Source organism: Carassius carassius, chromosome 5 (assembly GCF_963082965.1).
Source record: "Carassius carassius chromosome 5, fCarCar2.1, whole genome shotgun sequence".
Taxonomy (NCBI): domain Eukaryota; kingdom Metazoa; phylum Chordata; class Actinopteri; order Cypriniformes; family Cyprinidae; genus Carassius; species Carassius carassius.
The window spans coordinates 13,938,458-13,961,093 of NC_081759.1; the positions used below are offsets into that span (position 1 = coordinate 13,938,458).

Sequence of the window (22,636 nt, forward strand, 5' to 3'; positions counted from 1 at the left end):
GATTAGGTTAGAATGGCAGACTTGACATGTTAAAAGGAGGGTGATGCTTGAAATCATTGTTCTTCCATTGTTAACCATGGTAACCTGCAAAGAAACGCGTGCAGCCATCATTGCGTTGCATAAAAATGGCTTCACAGGCAAGGATATTGTGGCTACTAAGATTGCACCTAAATCAACAATTTATAGGATCATCAAGAACTTCAAGGAAAGAGGTTCAATTCTTGTAAAGAAGGCTTCAGGGCGTCCAAGAAAGTCCAGCAAGCGCCAGGATCGTCTCCTAAAGAGGATTCAGCTGCGGGATCGGAGTGCCACCAGTGCAGAGCTTGCTCAGGAATGGCAGCAGGCAGGTGTGAGCGCATCTGCACGCACAGTGAGGCGAAGACTTTTGGAAGATGGCCTGGTGTCAAGAAGGGCAGCAAAGAAGCCACTTCTCTCCAAAAAAAACATCAGGGACAGATTGATCTTCTGCAGAAAGTATAGTGAATGGACTGCTGAGGACTGGGGCAAAGTCATATTCTCCGATGAAGCCCCTTTCCGATTGTTTGGGGCATCTGGAAAAAGGCTTGTCCGGAGAAGAAAAGGTGAGCGCTACCATCAGTCCTGTGTCATGCCAACAGTAAAGCATCCTGACACCATTCATGTGTGGGGTTGCTTCTCATCCAAGGGAGTGGGGTCACTCACAATTCTGCCCAAAAACACAGCCATGAATAAAGAATAGTACCAAAACACCCTCCAACAGCAACTTCTTCCAACAATCCAACAACAGTTTGGTGAAGAACAATGCATTTTCCAGCACGATGGAGCACCGTGCCATAAGGCAAAAGTGATAACTAAGTGGCTCCGGTACCAGAATGTTGAAATTTTGGGTCCATGGCCTGGAAACTCCCCAGATCTTAATCCCATTGAGAACTTGTGGTCAATCCTCAAGAGGCGGGTGGACAAACAAAAACCCACTAATTCTGACAAACTCCAAGAAGTGATTATGAAAGAATGGGTTGCTATAAGTCAGGATTTGGCCCAGAAGTTGATTGAGAGCATGCCCAGTCGAATTGCAGAGGTCCTGAAAAAGAAGGGCCAACACTGCAAATACTGACTCTTTGCATAAATGTCATTGTCGATAAAAGCCTTTGAAACGTATGAAGTGCTTGTAATTATATTTCAGTACATCACAGAAACAACTGAAACAAAGATCTAAAAGCAGTTTAGCAGCAAACTTTTTGAAAACTAATATTTATGTAATTCTCAAAACTTTTGGCCATGACTGTATATAGGCTACACATTTTCCTTAAAGCATCCCATTTTGTCCCAGGGCTTGAGAACCTGTGCCCTAGTTAGGTCCATGCAGAAACTTGTGAACGATGGCATCACCGTTTAGTGACATCACTGAATGCTCAGGGAACCGTAGCCTATTGTCAGTGCCGGTCACATCGCCTTTTACTTGCTGTTTTGAATCCAGCACTTATTTATTTACAAATTATAAACTCAGATTATGACTAGTGTAGTATAAAAGTGTAGTACTTTGTTTATTTATTTAGATGAATAATAGGTTAACTGAAAAATGCTAGATTGTGACCATCCTTCTGGATGTTGTTCGAGCCTTTAGCCTTCATTTATGTGGCTTTGTTCTGGTTTGCAGGTTGGTCACGAATTTCCACAAATTCAACAACATTCAGGCATTGTTTCTTTTCCTAAATCTTCACAGTCTAACCCTCTAATTTCACAGGTTTATTTTCTCTTTCACTTTTAATCACTGTTTTGGCATCTCTTACTGTGGTAAACATAGCAAGGGAATTGAATTTTTTTATTGAAAATTTCAATCATGAATTAAGAATTTATTCGATTTATTAATTTGTTCCCTTATTTCAGTTAAATCAAGGGTTTTTTTAGGGAACAAAATTAATGAAACATGGACAGTTGCCACAAATTAATAAGTCATAGGAACAAATTAACAAGTTGTAGGAATGAATAGCCTGTCCTGTGTCCATCAGCCCTGCAAAGTGCACTATATGAAACATTATCTGGGAAAATGCCTTAGTTACTTCATTTCTATTGCTTTCCATTTTGAAGAACTTTATTGTTTCTATTTTAAATGTAGGCTACTTTTAAAGTGTAAATCACATTAAAAGCTTAATTTGTACATTGCGAATGAATGATGATGCATTTATATACAGTCACCGTCACTCACAGCCTCTTGACATGTTCTGTGCATGACCCGCACGCAGCCCAACATTAAATCGGTTAACCGACCATCAACAGCTTTAATCGATTGAATCTCTTATCGACAATTAATCGATCATCGATGAATCGTTGACATCCCTAGTTTCAGGTATTGACAAATAGCCAACTTCAAACCATCCCTGGGTGTCTTAAGACATCTGTTTAGTAATTTCAATGACAGCAAGTAAACTCCAATATAAAGTTGGCAAAGCAGCCCAGTAACACAGCAAAAAAAAAAAAAAAACCACTAAAAACATCTGTCTACTGTCTTAAACATCTCTCTGCATTTTTGCATGTCCAAACAACGACATGAATCTTCCTAATGTTCCAGCAACATCAAAGCTTTAGTGATATTGTTATTGAGTGATATTGAGATCTTGCCATGATAGCATATTACGAATTCCCTTTGAATTTGCTGCATTTCTGCACCATGTCAAGATCAAAAGTGTGGCAGTGTTAAATGCTGACTTGCATCTGTAAGGGCATCCCTTCTCATTCTTCCCACATTTTTTTTTCCTTCCCAAAAAAGAAAAGTGATCACCAGTTTTACCATCTGTTATTTGCCAAAATGACAGTGGTGCTGAGAACTCCGGTCAAGAGAAACAATGTTCCCATTATGATTTATGATAAAATGAATACTTTAACTGCAAAGACAAAGCAATCAGAGTGACTCACACTCACTCTCCTGCTTTAGACTCCTAATAAACTAGAATAATCTGCATGCATTAAAGGGACAGTTCAGTTTTTTTTACTTTATGTACTCTCCATTTTACAAACCTGTATGACTACCATGCAGCATGAAATAAGATATTTTGCAGAATAGCTTTTTCATTCAATAAAAATTGATGATTATTTACACTGGCACATTTTTGATATATTATATTGTTTATATTAATCATATTATTGCTTTCATTGAATAAACATTAGTTTTATTCTCAAATCTATTGTATGGCTTCAGGAGACATTCAATATGCCAGGAGTCATATGCACCACTGTAATATTTTTTGGAGGTTGATTGAATAAACCACCATCATTGACATATAAAATAAAGGTACCACAGGCCAAAAAAGAAAAAAGAAGTGTGGGGAGTGGGGGATTACCAATGTTCAACCCTAAGAAATTTAAGTACATATGAAAAAAAGACATTACATAGTATTTAGCAAGCCACCTAACCAGCCAAATCAATGATTTTAAAAGCATTTTTGGCAAATCCAGGTAATTTACCACAGAAACTTGATGATTTTTAAAGTTTGTGACTTATAACACCGGCTGTGGTCCGATCTCCATAAAACTTCTTTTAAGCATGCTTCTTTCATGTGTAGGCTTTGGGGAATATTTGGGGAGTACTTGCTGAATGCAAGCACATTATGATATTCTGTGCCAGCTGTGAGACAAGGATAATTGTGTTCAGCAGATATTCTCCAAAATAGCGCTATGGTGATGTGGAAAGACACAGGGGGAAGTCGTGGCCTAATGGTTAGAGAGTCGGACTCCCAATCGAAAGGTTGTGAGTTCGAGTCCCGGGCCGGCAGGAATTGTGGGTGGGGGGAGTGCATGTACAGTTCTCTCTCCACCTTCAATACCACGACTTAGGTGCCCTTGAGCAAGGCATTGAACCCCCAACTGCTCCCCGGGCGCCGCAGCATAAATGGCTGCCCACTGCTCCGGCTGTGTGCTCACAGTGTGTGTGTGTTCACTGCTCTGTGTGTGTGCATTTCGGATGGGTTAAATGCAGAGCACAAATTCTGAGTATGGGTCACCATACTTGGCTGAATGTCACGTCACTCACTCAAAGGAGGTGTACTTCATAGCGTTATGGTTGAACCACTGATGGCAGATGAACTATTCTGACAATGCTTTTCATACTTTTTCTGGACCTTGACAGTGTAATTTACTTGGCAGTTAATGGGACAGTCACAAGCCTCCTGATTTTCATCCAAAATATGTTAAATTGTGTCCCAAAGACGAACCAAGCTTTTACAGGTTTGGAACAATGTAGAGGTAAGTGATTAATGACAAAAATTTCATTTTGGTGTGGAGTACCCCTTTAAGTACTTGCTGCATTCTAAGCATACCCACAAGCGGTGCAATAGATTTTAGTCAGGGTAAATGCCAAGTTTAATGCAATTCTAATAAAAAATAAAGCTGCTCAGTCAGTTCAGTGGTATATAGTGCTGTATACTTGTGTCATTCAGTCATCTTACGATATTGAAAATAAAATTTCTAAAAACATCCTAGTGAACCAAACATTCTAGAAAACTTGACTGACTGAATTCTGGGAGACTGAACTGAATGTACTTTTTTTGAGTGTAAAACCAATGAGTAGTTCTCAAAAGTAGTTTTTATTTTTTATAAATAATGTAAAATATTTAAAGAACTTTGTGATTGACAGCAGTGGTCCTAGGGGCTACATTTACATTTTATTCATTTAGGAGACACTTTTATCCAAAGCGACTTAAAGAGTGCATTATGGCTACACGTTATTTTTTATCAGTATGTGTGTTCGCTGGGAATTAACCCACAACCTTTTGCACTGCTAACACAATGCTCCACCACTGAGCACCAGGAACACTATAGGCTGAATTGTTCAAGATCTAGTGATGTAGTAATGCCCCTGTTATAGCTTCCCAAAGGGTAAACCTTAACATTTGTTTTTGATAATTATTGACCAAGAGAGTCCAGAGAATTGTACTGCAGTTTTTCCAGATTGAGCAAAAGCCTAGGACTAGTGTGCAAGGTTTTTTTTTTTTTTTTTTTTTCAGTGGCCAGTGGCTGGTATCTCTCAAATTCCTCACAGACCTTTAGGGTCAAACAGACCTACTGATTTTCATTCCGATCGACTGCCACTAACTTTGTCTAACACATGCTCAAACTTTATTAGCCAGCGCCGCCCATGTTTTTTGAGATACACAAATGTACTTATAGACACTTACTGTGCTTTTGACCAAGAAGTGCATTCCAATCTTCATGTCGATAGGGCAAATTGGGCATATAGTTACAGACATTTTTATGTTTTCCTTCTTATATAATTTTTGTTAGAATAAGTGTTCTGAGTTTGCAGAAAGATATCTCATTCATTCAAAAGTTATAGCCGTTTTAGTATAAGTGACCTTGTCCCCTTTAGAATGTTTTGGCATCCCTTTGCAACCGTGAGTCGAAAGTTATATATATATATATATATATATATATATATATATATATATATATATATTTATCAGTGATGGAGTACTCGAGTCCTGGACTCGGACTCGAGTCCGACTCGAGTCACTATTCTTTGGACTCGAGTCCGATTCGAGACTCCATTCTCTGGACCCGTGACTCAACTTGGACTCGCAGACTGATGACTCGTACTTGGACTCAGACTCGAGGATATATAAAATCGGACTTGAGCATTCATCACATTGTTTTTGACTAAATATGTTGCTAAAAAAAATTATATAAGGTGTTACACTTTTCCTGTTTCGTGCCTAAGACCGCCCGGGATCTATTTTTTCCCCTCACAGACACTGCTACCGCTCGCTCTTTGCTTGACAACACACTCACTGACGTCACTCACTTTACGCTTGTGCATGATTCGCGGGCTAAATGTTCACATTTGGAAAATGCAGAAAGATATGCCACGGATCGTGAACTTCGCCTTCACGAATTTTGCATCTAATGCTGGAAAGAGCAGCGCTAAATGTTGTGTTTGTAATCGCACAATTGAGGAAAGACTGGGACAACTTCAAACTTTAACAGACACCTGTCACGGATGCACCCAGAAAAGTAAGTAAAATGCTTTCCATTGGCTAACGTTAGCTTTTAAAAAAACTATTATTGACTAATGCATATATGATAATAAACAGAAGAAGCTAGGGTTGGGCGATGTTTGACAATTTGGCATCAGACGTCGACAATGTCTAATGTCTGGTTCAGATTACATGATTTTTTTTGTCTGTTGCAATGGTCACTGTGTCAGATGGATGACACAATTTTGGCTCCTAAAATCCTATGGTGTCATGGACAAGAAACAGGTCAGACTGACGTTACACATTGCTTTCTGACCAGTCGTGTGCCGTCACACACACACATTCACTTGAACACATACAAACGCACTCACGCTAAATCACTTGGTCAGTCACACACAAACTCTCTCTCTCTCTCTCGCTCTCTCTCACACACACACACACACTCTCTCTCTCTCTCTCTCTCACACACACACACACACACACACACACTCACTCTCTCGTATTGATTTTTACGTTTTAAGTATCTTTAAAATACAGTATTCTGTAAAAACGTTTCTTTTTTTCGCTGAGTGTATTTCTGTAATACATTTATTAATTTAGCGGACGCTTTTATCCAAAGCGACTTACAATTGCTATATATGTCAGAGGTCGCACGCCTCTGGAGCAGGACTCGACTCGGACTCGAACACCGGGGACTCGAGACTCGACTCGGACTCAAACTCTGGTAATGGTGACTGGACTTGGACTCTCCTTTGGTGACTCGGACTTGGACTCGGACTCGAACACTGGGACTCGAGACTCGACTCGTACTCGACAGTTGGTGACTCGACTACAACACTGATATATATATATATATATATATTCATTTATTAATTAATAAATAATTAATAAATAAAATACTAACTACCCAAAAATTTCTAAGGCAAAAATCTGAGGTATGCTTTTTGTCTTACATGAGCCAAAGGATTCCAATAACATAAGACCGTTGTGCCTGTGATTAATGGTTTAGGAGTTATGAGCGATTTCAGGTGTTGGTGGCCTAAGAGTGAGGCATAATGCAATAGGACCAAGTTTTAAACATGTTTTGAAAAAGGAAAGGAAAGGAAAGAAAAAGGAAAGGAAAGGAAGATTCTATAAGTGGACCAAGCTAAATAAAACCACAGAGGTAGGGGAGTGCATATTGTTCTTCAAGTAAAAAGGAAGAACTCTGCATTCAGCTGGAGTTTGTATTGGTCAGACAGAAGGTCAACGGTCAGGGTACAAGGGCTGGGATGTGCCATGGAGGTCAATCCAGCTAATAATGAGGTCATGGCACTCAGAGATCGCTCAGGGCCAAAGACCAGTGTTTTCATCATCTGTAAAGGTCAGCTGATATGACAGGCTGAGGGGACGTGCCTAGCTTCCCTTCACACCATCATATCTGTTATCCTGCAGTATTTCGTCCTCTTGTCTGAGCATTTTGATTCACCTTATTATTCTACACTGGGAAGGTCTGTATTATGTGGCATTTCTAGAAGACAACTGCACCATAAAAACTTGTTTCTTTTCATTAATTTTTTAGAGGCCTGTGTTTAGAGAGACTATCATCTCAGCACAGCCACACACACACACACACACACACACACACAATATTCTGACACTCCTTATATGATCTTCTAACACACTAACAGTTTAGGTTCTTCTGTTTCATTTTTCATATAAATGCTATTAGAATTTTTATTCTTTTTATTCATATTTTATTAATCCATGCTTCTGTTCAAATATGTTTCTGTTTGCTTACTCTAATCCAAAAATAATATAATAATAATAATAATAATAATAGCCTAATAATAATTATAGCAAATGCATGTATAATAAATATAAAAGATTCAGAACTACTAAAACTTTTTTTCCACTATAAAATAGCAATAAATAATAATAAGTAAATATAAATACTACATTTATCTGCACAGATATCTGATTAATCATAGGAAACTAATTTAAGTTGTGCAGTACAAAACAATGTCTAATCTCCAGGGAGAAAAAAAAATGTAATCTTTGCCAAGTGCCAAGCAGAAGAAATGTACATTTGTTTGGTGTGGGTCATTTCTGATTTGGAGCTCATTTGAAGTTCATTTAAAGATTCCATTACTTGTTTTCTTTCAGTGGCACTTCTGAAGGTGAAATGCACCTCAGTGTCACAATCTAATTTCAACATTTCTAAAGTCCGGCTCTAATTACGTCAGTCAATCAAACCCACTTTTGCAATTTTTCCACTTACTTCATGAATGCTTTTCAATCTCCCCACAAAGTCCATTTTCACTCACCTTCTGCAATCCATGCAGAATCCTCCCCTCCCCTCAAATATATGATTCTACAGTCGTGGCCAAACGTTTTGAGAATTACATAAATATTAGTTTTCAAAAAGTTTGCTGCTATACTGCTTTTAGATCTTTGTTTCAGTTGTTTCTGTGATGTACTGAAATATAATTACAAGCACTTCATACATTTCAAAGGCTTTTATCGACAATTACATGACATTTATGCAAAGAGTCAGTATTTGCAGTGTTGGCCCTTCTTTTTCAGGACCTCTGCAATTCGACTGGGCATGCTCTCAATCAACTTCTGGGCCAAATCCTGAATGATAGCAACCCATTCTTTCATAATCACTTCTTGGAGTTTGTCAGAATTAGTGGGTTTTTGTTTGTCTACCCGCCTCTTGAGGATTGACCACAAGTTCTCAATGGGATTAAGATCTGGGGAGTTTCCAGGCCATGGACCCAAAATTTCAACATTCTGGTACCAGAGCCACTTAGTTATCACTTTTGCCTTATGGCACGGTGCGCCATCGTGCTGGAAAATGCATTGTTCTTCACCAAACTGTTGTTGGATTGTTGGAAGAAGTTGCTGTTGGAGGGTGTTTTGGTACTATTCTTTATTCATGGCTGTGTTTTTGGGCAGAATTGTGAGTGACCCCACTCCCTTGGATGAGAAGCAACCCCACACATGAATGGTGTCAGGATGCTTTACTGTTGGCATGACACAGGACTGATGGTAGCGCTCACCTTTTCTTCTCCGGACAAGCCTTTTTCCAGATGCCCCAAACAATCGGAAAGGGGCTTCATCGGAGAATATGACTTTGCCCCAGTCCTCAGAAGTCCATTCACTATACTTTCTGCAGAAGATCTGTCCCTGATGTTTTTTTTGGAGAGAAGTGGCTTCTTTGCTGCCCTTCTTGACACCAGGCCATCTTCCAAAAGTCTTCGCCTCACTGTGCGTGCAGATGTGCTCACACCTGCCTGCTGCCATTCCTGAGCAAGCTCTGCACTGGTGGCACTCCGATCCCGCAGCTGAATCCTCTTTAGAAGACGATCCTGGCGCTTGCTGGACTTTCTTGGACGCCCTGGAGCCTTCTGTACAAGAATTGAACCTCTTTCCTTGAAGTTCTTGATGATCCTATAAATTGTTGATTTAGGTGCAATCTTAGTAGCCACAATATCCTTGCCTGTGAAGCCATTTTTATGCAACGCAATGATGGCTGCACGCGTTTCTTTGCAGGTCACCATGGTTAAAAATGGAAGAACAATTATTTCAAGCATCACCCTCCTTTTAACATGTCAAGTCTGCCATTCTAACCCAATCAGCCTGACATAATGATCTCCAGCCTTGTGCTCGTCGACATTCTCACCTGAGTTAACAAGATGATTACTGAAATAATCTCAGCAGGTCCTTTAATGACAGCAATGAAATGCAGTGGAAAGGTTTTTTGGGATTAAGTTAATTTTCATGGCAAAGAAGGACTATGCAATTCCTCTGATCACTCTTCATAACATTCTGGAGTATATGCAAATTACTATTATAAAAACTTAAGCAGCAACTTTTCCAATTTCCAAAATGTATCTAATTCTCAAAACTTTTGGCCACGACTGTACAACTATCTAAGGAGAATACAGTATGGGAAGAAATGTGTAGACTCCCACTGCTAGATTAACACTGTGTCAACCATGCAGGTAGGTAGCATATGGCACGCAGTGCATACAAATTTAACTTAGATGTGCTGATAACACACACTGTGCTGGACTGGCTGGCTTTTGATGTTGCCATGAATATAGAAAGAACTCAAAACTACACAACATATCAGAACAAACATGCTATCCCTGTAGTATTAGTATTTTAGTTGAATCCAGTATTAACGTATTAACAGTGTTTTAATAAAAAATAATAATAATACATTTACAGTATACAAAGAACATCAGTAAAAAAAAAATTCTATAAAAAAAAGTCAATTATAATCACATTCAATTACAATAACAGCTCTAAAAAGATGTGTCTTTAAAGAATTCTTAAAAAAATCTAATGTTGGAGAGTCTCTTATTTCCGGTGGTAGAGCATACCATAGACGTGGTGCTGAAACAGAGAATGCTCGGCCGCACATAGACTTTAATTTATATCGAGGCTGCTGGAGAATGCATGACCTGGAAGAGCGCAAGGTGCGAGCTGGCACATGAGCAGTGACTTAACTGCAGAGATAAGCAGGAGCCATACCATGAATAGCTTTATATGTTAAATTCAGTGTTTTGAATTCAATACACGATTGTATCGGCAGCCAATGTAAATCAGAAAGTACTGGAGAAATATGTTGACCAGTGGTTGTATGTGTCAATAACCAGGCGGCTGAATTTTGTATATATTGTAATTTTTTTATGGATTTATTTGAGAGACCAAGATAGAGCGCATTGCAGTAATCAAGCCTCGATGTAATAAAGGCATGTAAAAGCCTTTCTGCATCTGGCAATGACAGAAATGGTCACAGTCTAGCAATATTTCTAAGGGGGAAAAATGCAATATTTGATACCTTTTTAATATTTGCATCGAAAATAAGTTCACAGTTGAAAATAACGGCAAGACTATGCACTCGAAGAGATGGGGTAACTAAGTGCTTGACAGTAGTCAACACTGAAATATTAAATTTGAGTAAAGATGTTGATGTACCGACAAAAAGTTGTTCTGTTTTTTCTTGGTTAAGCTTAAGAAAATTATCATGCATCCAGGCTTTTATCGCATCGAAGCAGGTGCTAAGGGGTGTAACTGCAAGATTAGGATCAGGGTGCATGCTGATATAGATCTGCGTATCAGCATAACAATGAAAACCTAAACCAAACTTAAGAATAATGTCACCCAGAGGCAACAAATAGATGCTAAATAAGATGGGACCAAGCACAAACCCCTGTGGGACACCATGCTGGACTAGAGCTGGTAAAGATTTGTTTCCCCCAAGGACACAAACTGGGAACGATTTGTAAGATAAGATGTAAACCATTTAAGAGCAGTACCAGAGACTCCTAGATATACAGACAGTCTTTCAAGAAAGACAGTGTGTGATATAGTGTCAAAAACAGCCGTGATGTCTAACAATACAGACACCCATATCAGCAGAAATCAGAAGATCATTTACAACCCAGACGAGAGCAGTCTCAGTACAATGGCCTGATCTAAATCCGGACTGAAATGGTTCGAGGGGATTGTTGATAGACAGATATCACTGTAACTGGCCAGCTACAACTCGTTCCAAGACCTTAGCTAGAAAAGGAAGATGGGCGATAGGCCTATAGTTACACAGATTCGCCATATCACAACCAGCCGCCTTTTTTGGGACTGGTGTGAAGGCAGCTAACTTAAGGGCTGAAGGGACCTGACAAGTTGATAACGAGTGATTAATAATGCCTGTGATGGAGGGGCATAATAGTGTTAGACATTTTTTTTAAATCTCGGTAGGTATTGGATCAAGTGAGCATGTAGCTGAATTCATAGACATAACCAGTTTTGAAACATCATCTGTGTTGACAATGACAGAATTCATGAAAGTATAAGATAAATATAAAGTATACGGTTCTTCAGATAGATGAGATGGACCGGTAGCTATGGAGCTATATATACACTCACCTAAAGGATTAATATGAACACCTGTTCAATTTCTCATTAATGCAATTATCTAATCAACCAATCACATGGCAGTTGCTTCAGTGCATTTAGCGGTGTGGTCCTGGTCAAGAAAATCTCAAAACTGAATGTCAGAATGGGAAAGAAAGGTGATTTAAGCAATTTTGAGCGTGGCATGGTTGTTGGTGCCAGACGGGCCTGTCTGAGTATTTCACAATCTGCTCAGTTACTGGGATTTTCACGCACAACCATTTCTAGGGTTTACAAAGAATGGTGTGAAAAGGGAAAAACATCCAGTATGTGGCAGTCCTGTGGGCGAAAATGCCTTGTTGATGCTAGAGGTCAGATGAGAATGGGCCGACTGATTCAAGCTGATAGAAGAGCAACTTTGAAATATCCACTCATTACAACCGAGGTATGCAGCAAAGCATTTGTGAAGCCACAACATGCACAACCTTGAGGAGGATGGGCTACAACAGCAGAAGACCCCACCGGGTACCACTCATCTCCACTGCAAATAGGAAAAAGAGGCTACAATTTGCACGAGCTCACCAAAATTGGACAGTTGAAGACTGGAAAAATGTTGCCTGGTCTGATGAGTCTCGATTTCGGTTGAGACATTCAGACGGTAGAGTCAGAATTTGGCGTAAACAGAATGAGAACATGGATCCATCATGCCTTGTTATCACTGTGCAGGCTGGTGGTGGTGGTGTAATGGTGTGGGGGATGTTTTCTTGGAACACTTTAGGCCCATTAGTGCCAATTGGGCATCGTTTAAATGCCACGGCTTACCTGAGCATTGTTTCTGACCATGTCCATCCCTTTATGACCACCATGTACCCATCCTCTGATGGCTACTCCAGCAGGATAATGCACCATGTCACAAAGCTCGAATCATTTCAAATTGGTTTCTTGAACATGACAATGAGTTCACTGTACTAAAATGGCCCCCACAGTCACCAGATCTCAACCCAATAGAGCATCTTTGGGATGTGGTGGAACGGAAGCTTCGCTGTGCATCCCACAAATCTCCATCAACTGCAAGATGCTATCCTATCAATATGGCCAACATTTCTTAAGAATGCTTTCAGCACTTTGTTGAATCAATGCCATGTAGAATTAAGGCAGTTCTGAAGGCAAAAGGGGGTCAAACACAGTATTAGTATGGTTTTTCTAATAATACTTTAGGTGAGTGAATCTTAAACTTTCTCCGTAAAGTATTTGTAAAATTTGTTACACATACAGTAAGCAATCTTAGTCACATTCACAAAAAATGAGAAAGACGAGAAATTTGCTTCGTTTTTATTAACAAATAATAACAAACCAACATTACATTATATAAAAAGCAATTTTCTGAAAGCACCACAGGGCCGTTGCTTTACTTCTATTTGTCCACACATTATACACATATAAAAAAAAAAGTTATATTCTCCAGAATTCATAATGAATGCACAGCACACAGAAAAGTGTTCACTGCATAAATATAAAAAGCCAGACAGTTAACGTGTGAACCATGCACATTAATAGTGTGGAAAATGAGAATTGATTGATGTGCCCATATGGGCACAAACATCTCTGATTAGACATTATCAATCACACTTATTGAATTCTGATACATTGTCATATATGATGCAAAACAAAGCACTCTTGTCTGTCACCCTTTGTGAATGTGACTAAGATTGCTCACTGTACACATAAATCAAATATGGCAGCAAGTCATTCACAAAACAAACATTACATTACAAACGTATTAAGTGTATATTAAGTATACAGGATATTAAGTGATTTTTCCATAAAGATATTTTAATTGCTTAGACCTTAAACACATTACTTTAAAAAAAAAAAATCCATATTCCTCAAGACTACCAAAAAATTACTTCCATGCAAAAAAATTAAAAAAGCAATTACATGTGTTTTTTTATTTTTTTATTAGATCAAGTCAATAGTGAAGCGAAGCTTAATGCAACTAAACAAATGCAGGGAGATGACCCCATGAGACCTCTGAATGCACAAATTCACTGCATCTGTAATTACAAAGCTAATATAGCACCACTACTGTCTATTCATTCTAATTACCTGCCAGTATCTACCTCCCATTTCAATATGTTCTGCTGACAACAATATCCTCAGTGGAACCAGACGATCTTACAGGATACAGCCTGGAAGACCCATGTTTATTTGCGAAACAATACGTTTTAGTCTTTTCGAATTGCATTACTGAATCTAATGTCATAAAAGGCAGAACATTTGGGCGATAGTGAGAAAATTCTATCAATGCTTTGGAAAGTGAAAGATCTTTCTATGTGGCATGTTGTTTAAACAGAGACTGTTACATTTCATTTTGTAACATGACCAATTGACACGAACAAAATTATACAGCAAAAAAAAGATCCCCGATGAAAGGTACATTTTATTTACACAAAGACTTATAACCCTTACATTTAACCCTTTTCTTTATTTAAAGGCTGAAATGCGAGGTCTACCATTTTATGAAACTTTTTCAAAGCTTTATTAGAACATCACATATGTGATAATTGTGATACTGTGATAATTTTATTTATTTTATATTGTTTCATCTCTAGAATGATGTCAGAATAAAAGACATAAGAAATTCAAATTGATGAATAAATAAATGAGTAAACAATAGCAAAAAATACAAGAATGAGAAGAATGAACGAATGAATGTTAAAAAAGAAGAATTAGTGAAAGATTTAAAACACAAGAATGACAAACGAATTTATAAAATACAAGAATGAATGAATAAAAAATACAAGTATGAGCGAATTAAAGAACACACAATAATGACCAGATGTAAAAAAAGAAGATGTAAAAAAAATGAGTGAATGAAAAAAAAAAAATTAAGAATGAACAAATGAATGTAAAATATACAAGAATAAGTGAATCAATTACTACAAGAATGAACAAATGCATAAAAAAATACAATAAGTGAATGAAGAAAAAAACGAAAGAATGAGTGAATGATCTAACTGGGGGGGGGTGGTCTGTTGCTCTATTGTTGGACAATACAGATTATCATTTTACGAATTCTTTGTGTTCACAGAAAAGCACTGCTACAATTCAAAGTATTTGTGGCGAATATGCAATCAAGGTGTGTGAACAAGTCTGTAGATTTAAACTCCAACATAATTATACTGAACTGAAACCTCTCCCAAACACAATTAGAAGTGACGCTGTGTGTTTAGTGGGTCTCAGAACAATTGCCCTGCATGCTGCAGCAACCTTGGTGTAATTGACATAAAGCAGCTAATTGACTCAACCTTCTCACCGACATCAACCTGTCTAAATTTAGCCATGTAACACATTCCCTTTCCCTGCTGTAGTGACAATTACAACATTAAATCAATTCAGGAAGTTTCCTAACATAAACGATTCCATATAAAATATACCAATCCCCCCAGCCTCTGATTTATGATCTCATAGCCTGAAGCAACACAGAGTGTGAAACTGTGCACTGACATGCATTTGACTGACAAATGAAAACACGGTGTCCCACATGAAATCATACAGCAGAACACTGAATCTTGTCCTCAGGGCAAACAATCTTTTTGTTTTAATTGCCAGCTGTGGAGGTCCACAAAACACAGAGCTTAGAAACAATGTCTAAACAATGAAAAGACTATAAGAGTCTCTTTAAATGTCACCATTTCACAAAGAGATTAACCGCCAATGGATGGATGACTAATTACCCCTCTAAACTCACACAGCAGATACATCAAATACAATGTCTTGAAGGGATAGATCATACAAAAAAGGAAATTCCATCATTAGGTATTTGCCCTCATGTTGTTCCAAACCTTTGTGACTTTTTTTTTTCATGTGTGGAACACAAAAGATCATATTCTGAGAATTTTTGTCGTTGTTGTTGGTTTCGTTTTTTTTTTTTTTTTTCTACATTTTTTATCTTTTTTTGTTCTGCAGCAGAAAGTCATATTTGTTTGGAATACATTAGAGGCAATGGCATACAACAGTGAATACTAAAAGAAAAGCAGCAGAAACTTTTCAAAATTGTGAATGTCTTAATAATTTCACAATATTTCCACAAAATTTATCACCAATAATACACAATTTACACACTAAAATGAAAAAGTCCAATTAATTGTTAAATTAATTCATTAAAAACATTAATTAAAAATGCTCTGATAACTCAAACACAATCCAGCCTAAATATTCAAAATAAAAATTGAATGAACTAAAAAGCTGTCAAACATCTCACTATAAAGTGTTCTGTCAGAAAATTTGTTTTATTACAACTGGCAAGAACTTAAGTCTAACAAAGACAGCTTCCTTTAAAAATCTTTCAGCTTTGTAAAGTTGCTGATCTTATTTAAAAAGAAACTGACAAGTTCTGAAGGTGTAAACTATGTGCAGAAAGACAGAAACCATTACCTATATTTGCTCTTTGCAGTCTTTTCAGTGACAAAACTCACACATTTTCAGTCTTCCAGTGCAGTATTTGGATGTTTCAGCAATCAAAAGACAGACTCTATTTTGTAATTCATCCCACATCCAAGTGTTCACATAAAAGCTACAAAACAATGAAGCGGCAAACACCCACGCCCCACATCACTCTATATTCCCTACCTGTAGCCCGCGTCTCCTCAGAATGCTGGACTCATCCATGCCAGAGAGGCAGAGCACATACTCTTTCATTCGCACTCTCTCGCTGTGTGTGTGTCTCACTGCTACTTTGCCATACTGCACCTCACTGCCTCCTCTAGCGCTCCCGCGATCCTATAGGCACGATCCATCTGATCTGGGCAGCTGCTAAAGACTTACATCAGAACTTATCTGATTGGAGGGGGCCGGTCAGCTGACATGACACTGTTTCGCTCTCTTTGAACTTCAGGACAATGTGCAAGCATGTACGTGTTTGAAGAGAAGAGAGGATGTGAGCATGTGAAAGAGAGAGAGCTTGTGAATGTGTGTTTGAAAGAAGACCAAGAGAGGTAGGGAATGCAGGAGGGGCGAGAGAGAGAGATAGGTAGGGGGTCGAAGACCGGCAGCTTAAATTCAGTGTAAAATCCCATGAGGGCCGGCGATTCATTCCCCCCAAAACAGGCACTTTCTGTGGCACCCGGAGTGACCGCTTGCAGGGAAAGAAGAGACAGGAAATCCTGTTGTGCATTGTTTTGCCAGCACTAAACAATAAAGGTGGCATCCTGTGTGCGTCCACATTCAATCAATGGTGTAAGCGAGCTGATGTTGAGTGGTATTGAGTTCCTATTTGTCTTTCAACTGGAGCTGTAGATAAGGAGTCAGGAGTATAGGTCAGACGGCTTGACATTCATGGCCAGGGTGAACTGGGCAGAAATAAAATGGAAGGACCACACAATGAGAGCTCAAGGGTAGACGGGGCATCCTGTAACAGCTAGTTTGCAAGCAATTCCTTCATTATTGTGATGAGCCATAGCTGACAGGAAGACTTTTCCTTCCCTTCCAACATAAACATGCTTGAACAATAAAACCTTTTCTATCAGATTCTCCATTTTAAACCTGCAGACAATGTTTTTGCCCATTCTGTCGCCTTTCACAAAAGTTTTTTTTTTTTTTTTTTTTTTCATTGTCTTATGCAATGAGTTCTATAGGCTTTTGGTAAATTGGCAAATGCATGCAAAAGATTTTGAAAACAAGACTGCAACCTGTGCGACCGCCCCCTAAGAAACATCAGATAAGGGTCAGTGCCCGGTTGCATGAAACTCCTTAAGCTAAGAAATCCCTTAGATATAAGGTTAAGGGTACCCTTAGTGAAACTTGGGTTGCAAGAAAAAACCCTAAGGGTTTCCTTAAGGAACTTAAGGCTGTTATTAAGTTTTTCCCCTTAATTATCTAAGTGTTCCCTTAAGCGTTGCTACAAAGTCCTTAGTGGCCATTTCACCTTAATAAATTTAAGGGACCAAAACAGCTCCCTTAAGTCAACTTAAACTCAAAATACGATGGCTGATTTAGTGTTAATTGAAGAGGAGGAAATACCAAGGCGTGTTTTTAATGATCGTAATAATCTCTTAGAGACGATGAATGGTAGATGAAAGGCCGAAAAGTATTATTATTATTATTATAACCACTTACGAAAACAATAATTGCCTTTTCCTCCTCTGTCCAGTTTGGTTTACGTTTTTTTGTTTTCTGTTATGTTTGTACTCTCCATAGCAAAAATATATTAATTCAAGTGTGATTTTAGCAAGGGTTTGGCTTTGTGGTTCGTTATGTTCTGTTTACTGTTAGTGGTAGTAACTATAGCAACCGCGGCGATCTTTGCCGTATGTTGTCAGAAACTACTGTGAAACGCTTAGTATAAACACTTAGGTAAGGGTGACAGTTAAGAGGTTTCTTGCAATGCTCTTAATGAAATCCCTTACCTCAGGGATTTTTTCTCCCTCAGGGAAACCCTCACTTAAGAAGTTTCATGCAACCGGGCACAGGTAAACCAGGAACAGGTATAATTAGAAGGGGTTTCCTAAGTCAGAAATTTACTATTTGCCAAACTGCCAATGGCAGGTGCCTTGAGAAAATGCACTCTATGTCTGTTCTAGAGACGTTACAACTTTTTGATAAAGTTCTAATTGGTTTTCTTTTGGAAATATGTTTCAAATTAATCCAGAATGCATTTATGACATATCTGTGTGTGTGTCAAAATTGTGAGTAAAATTGAAATAGCAAAATTGATCAAAGAAATCACGATTTTTTTTTTTGTACATATCGCACAGCACTTTTTCATTCAATAAATACAGTTAACAATCTAGCTTTTGAGTACTAAGTTATTAATCCAACAATAGCGGGGTCAGTTAATTTTTTTGCAGTGGGCCACACAAACATATGTGTTTGGTTCTGTAAGCCGCAAATTGAAAAAGGTTGGGTACCATTGTTTTAATGGAATGTAAATGTACATCCAAGCTTAGCTGCAGGAATTACCCTTGTATGGTTGTCTATTTACAATAAACATTAGTGCTGTCAAAATGAATGATTAATCCAAGTGATTAATCAAAAAATAAAAATAACTCATAATCCTCAATTCTCAATTATACCTTCTTGATTGATACCTTCCTGTATATGTCTGCTATGTCCAGTGTTGGGGGGGTAACGAGTTACAAAGTTAGTATAGCATACTTATCACAATATTGTCAATCGCAAATGCTAATTTATTCAAATGTCTTGCTACCAAACTAACTACAGTAGCTTAGGAATGAGGAATAATACTACCTACCTACAGGAGCCAGTAGATGAGGAATAATAACTTTTAGGATATAAATCGTTTTGCTAGTCGAACCCAACACTGGCTATGTCCTTGCTGTAGTGTGATGTGATTTGTGTCACGTGCAGGTGCGATGGATCGCGTACAAACCAATAGGGTCTCGGAATGGTATACGTTTATACTTCTCATCCAACCACAATCAAATTCATTCCATTCGGATGGCGCGATTTATTTTTTTTTATTATTTTTTTTGAATGATGACAAGCTGGAATGAAAACAAGCTGAAATGAAATAGCAGTAACGAACCTATTTTTAAAATTTAAGGAGTAGAAAGTACAGATAATTGCGTGAAAATGTAAGGAGTAGAAGTAAAAAGTCGGTATATATATATATATATATATAAGTATATATACCGAAAATTTCTACTTAAGTAAGGTCACGAAGCATTTGTAATTTCATTACTTGACACCTCTGTTAATCTAGTGACACCCCTGCATCTGACTCTGTAACAATACAAAGCTGATTGAAAACTGGCGAACTTGTCCTGTAAGACTATTTGTCAAAACAAATTTCCCTAACCATTCACTATTGAAAATATGTTTTATACATCCTACTAGTCTCAGCAGCTGCATGCTAAAATGTCCAGTTCTAATTTGACTGCCGTTACACAATTTCTAGAAGTCAGGACAGGTAGCAATTTATCTGGCAAAACAGAGTTAACAATGAGCACTTTTAATGAACAAATAGTCAAAGGAATGGGTTATGTTTATCTGCTTAACCCCAGGGTATCCAAGATGTAGGTGACTTTGTTTCTTCAGTGGAACACAAACAAAGATTTTTAACTCAAACCGTTGCAGTCTGTCAGTCATATAATGGAAGTAAATGGGAATCACTGCTTTGAGAGTAAAAAAAAAAAATAATTTTAAAACCTGCGGTTCTTGTCAATGCACTGATGGGTAAAGACACACAACGATCGGTCTGTGCAAGAAACTGAACAGTAATTATATAAAAAAATGTTTTACCTCTGATTCACTGCAATGTCCGAACTGTTCTGAGAGCGTCGCTCCATTGACAATCTATTTACAATCTCAATTAGGAGTGCCAATGGTCAGCGATCCACCATAAAGCAAGAAGAAGATGCGTCACGTGCTGGCTGCTGAGAACCCACTCAGGACATTTCAGACATTGCAGTGAATCAGATCAGATCAGAATCAGTGTTCAGTTTCTTGCACAGACCGATTGTTTTGTGTCTTTACGCATCGATTTATCGTCACGAGCCGCAGGGTTTAATTTGGTTTTGTTTGTGTTTTTTTGACTCTCAAAATCATGATTCCCGTTCACTTCCATTATATGACTGACAGACTGCAATGGTTTTAGTTAAAATTCTTTGTTTGTGTTCTACTGAGGAAACAAAGTCACCTACATCTTGGATAGCCTGGGGTTAAGATAATCATAACATTTCCTTTTTTTTGGTGAACTATACCATTAATGTTAACAGTCAAATTTCCAGCTATACATAGATAAACTATTACTTGGTAAGTCCAAGGTCCATTATGTATACCATTTTGTACTAGCAACAACCCAGTTACCATGATCAATCAACTTGACCACCGTAAGCTGGTATATGACTGGTATATGGTTTTTCCCAGTAAGATGCCTACCAAAAACTAATTATCCCCAGAAACAGTTCAATATATTGTGATTTCATGGGCACCTGTAGTTGCATTTTTTCACCTGGAGTGTTATACAGGAGTGCAGTCTTATGAAGAGATGAAACTTTAAGTGACAACCATTGTGCCAATCCCAATCGTCAATTTACAGTGTTTTTTCTTTTCTTGCTTGCCCTCTCTCATACATTCTCTCATCTTCCCACACACTCACACTCTCTCCCTCCAACATGCTCACAAGCCCTCAGTCTTTCTAACTCATTCATTTCAATTCAATGAATGCCGTGTGAATATTAAGTGGGTTCCCCTCAGTTCTCCTTGTTTGTCCAGCGAAGCTTGAATGATGCCAGTTACAGAGCAGCACAAACGAGATCGTCAGTTACCTGCAGAATGTATGAAAATTATTTTAGAAGTTCAAACATGTAAAAATGTAATAAACTCTTCTTCGTCAGCTCATCTACCACAGTTTGCCTGCAGGAGAACGGGTGTTCACTTGGTGAGAGAATGATAAGAAGCATAATCTGACATTGGCATTTGAAAGATCTTTCAAACTAAGGCAAAGAGCTTGGATTAAAATATGTCTATTCTCTGTAGAGGAACAATTTTGAAAGATTATTAGTCCTGGTTTAGCAAGTACAGTGAATGGTAGGAGAAGGGAACAATTACAACATTGCCTTTTAAAGTTACTTGTTATTTCTCATTCGGTTTTGGGTATGCTGCCTGTGGCAGGGTATGAATGCAAACACTGAATGTCCTCGAGTGTATTCAAGGAAATGGTTTTCAACAACAAAGCTTTTTAGAATCAGAATCACCAATCAAAATTAGTTTTATTCACCAGGTGTGCGCAAACACACAAGGAATTTGTTGTGGTTTTTTGAGGTGCTCCTGGTACACACATACATGCATACATGCATACATGCATACATACATACATACACATCTAACATAAGAAAAGAAAAACATTTAAAGGGGTGGTTGACTGCTTTTTTCTAGGCTTGATTGTGTTTATGTGGTCAGGTCAAAGATCAGGTCATATGGTATTTTAAAGTGTCCTAATATTGTGTTGGAGTCCCCTACAACAGGTTTAAATGCATCTAAGGTCAGAAAAAATTTGTCATTTAATATTATAAAGAGTCATTTGCCAATGATTAGCAAGTTCGTAGCAAACCTCTCCCTTCCATAAGCCTACTTTGCTCTGATTGGTCAACTGGCCAAACCTGTTGTGATTGGCACAGAGAGGAGTCCATGAATAAGTTCGCTAGAGCTACCATTGACAAAGCACCATTATATAAAACAATAATATAGTGTGCCAATCTGTTCTTATGATGACATAAAATACAAAAACACTTATGCAAGCAAAATGTGCCCACAGCTTAAGTTTAGATGCTAAACTGTGAACACTAAAAAACAATAATGGTGAGTACGTTAGCCAAGTGCTTACATGACTACCTTATGAAACATATGGTTTGTAAACCAAAATATGTCTACTGTAATATTTGAAGAATGACAGACAAAAGACGCTCCATATCTTAACTTGTAATCATAATGCAGAACAGTCGCATCACAGGAGGACCAGCCTTAACTAACTCGCTTGTCTCTCCTGCATTAACCCTATAAAATATATCCTATTTTGCCGGTGGAGCAAAATTTTTTATTATATTATATAGATATTATATAGATTATAAAGTTTGTGCACTACACTACATTCTTTATTATTAAACAAAATAATTAGAATGTCAGTCTACAACAATCAACATATTCTTAGTAAATAGCAGGTTTACAGCGAATTATCAGAACTACTTTAGTAAGACAGTAATATGGTGCTTTACATGGAAACCTAAAGCTGCACTAGGTATACATAACATATCAGCACAAAAACCTGATATTTTGAGCAC

At 38.0% G+C, this 22,636-nt stretch overlaps 1 protein-coding gene across 4 annotated transcripts in view; it reads right to left on the reverse strand.

Moving 5' to 3' along the window:
* LOC132140808 (microtubule-associated serine/threonine-protein kinase 4-like) overlaps positions 1–22,636 on the reverse strand; it is a 190,020-nt gene that overhangs the window by 65,513 nt on the left and 101,871 nt on the right. Inside the window, exon 1 of one of the 4 annotated variants that reach the window (XM_059549804.1) lies at positions 16,467–17,448. The exons of the other annotated variants lie outside the window; for them this stretch is intronic. Within the exon in view, the coding sequence (XP_059405787.1) occupies positions 16,467–16,535 (69 nt within the window). The 5' untranslated portion in view covers positions 16,536–17,448. Of the gene's footprint in view, positions 1–16,466; positions 17,449–22,636 lie in introns of those variants that run through there. 4 annotated transcript variants of the gene reach the window in all.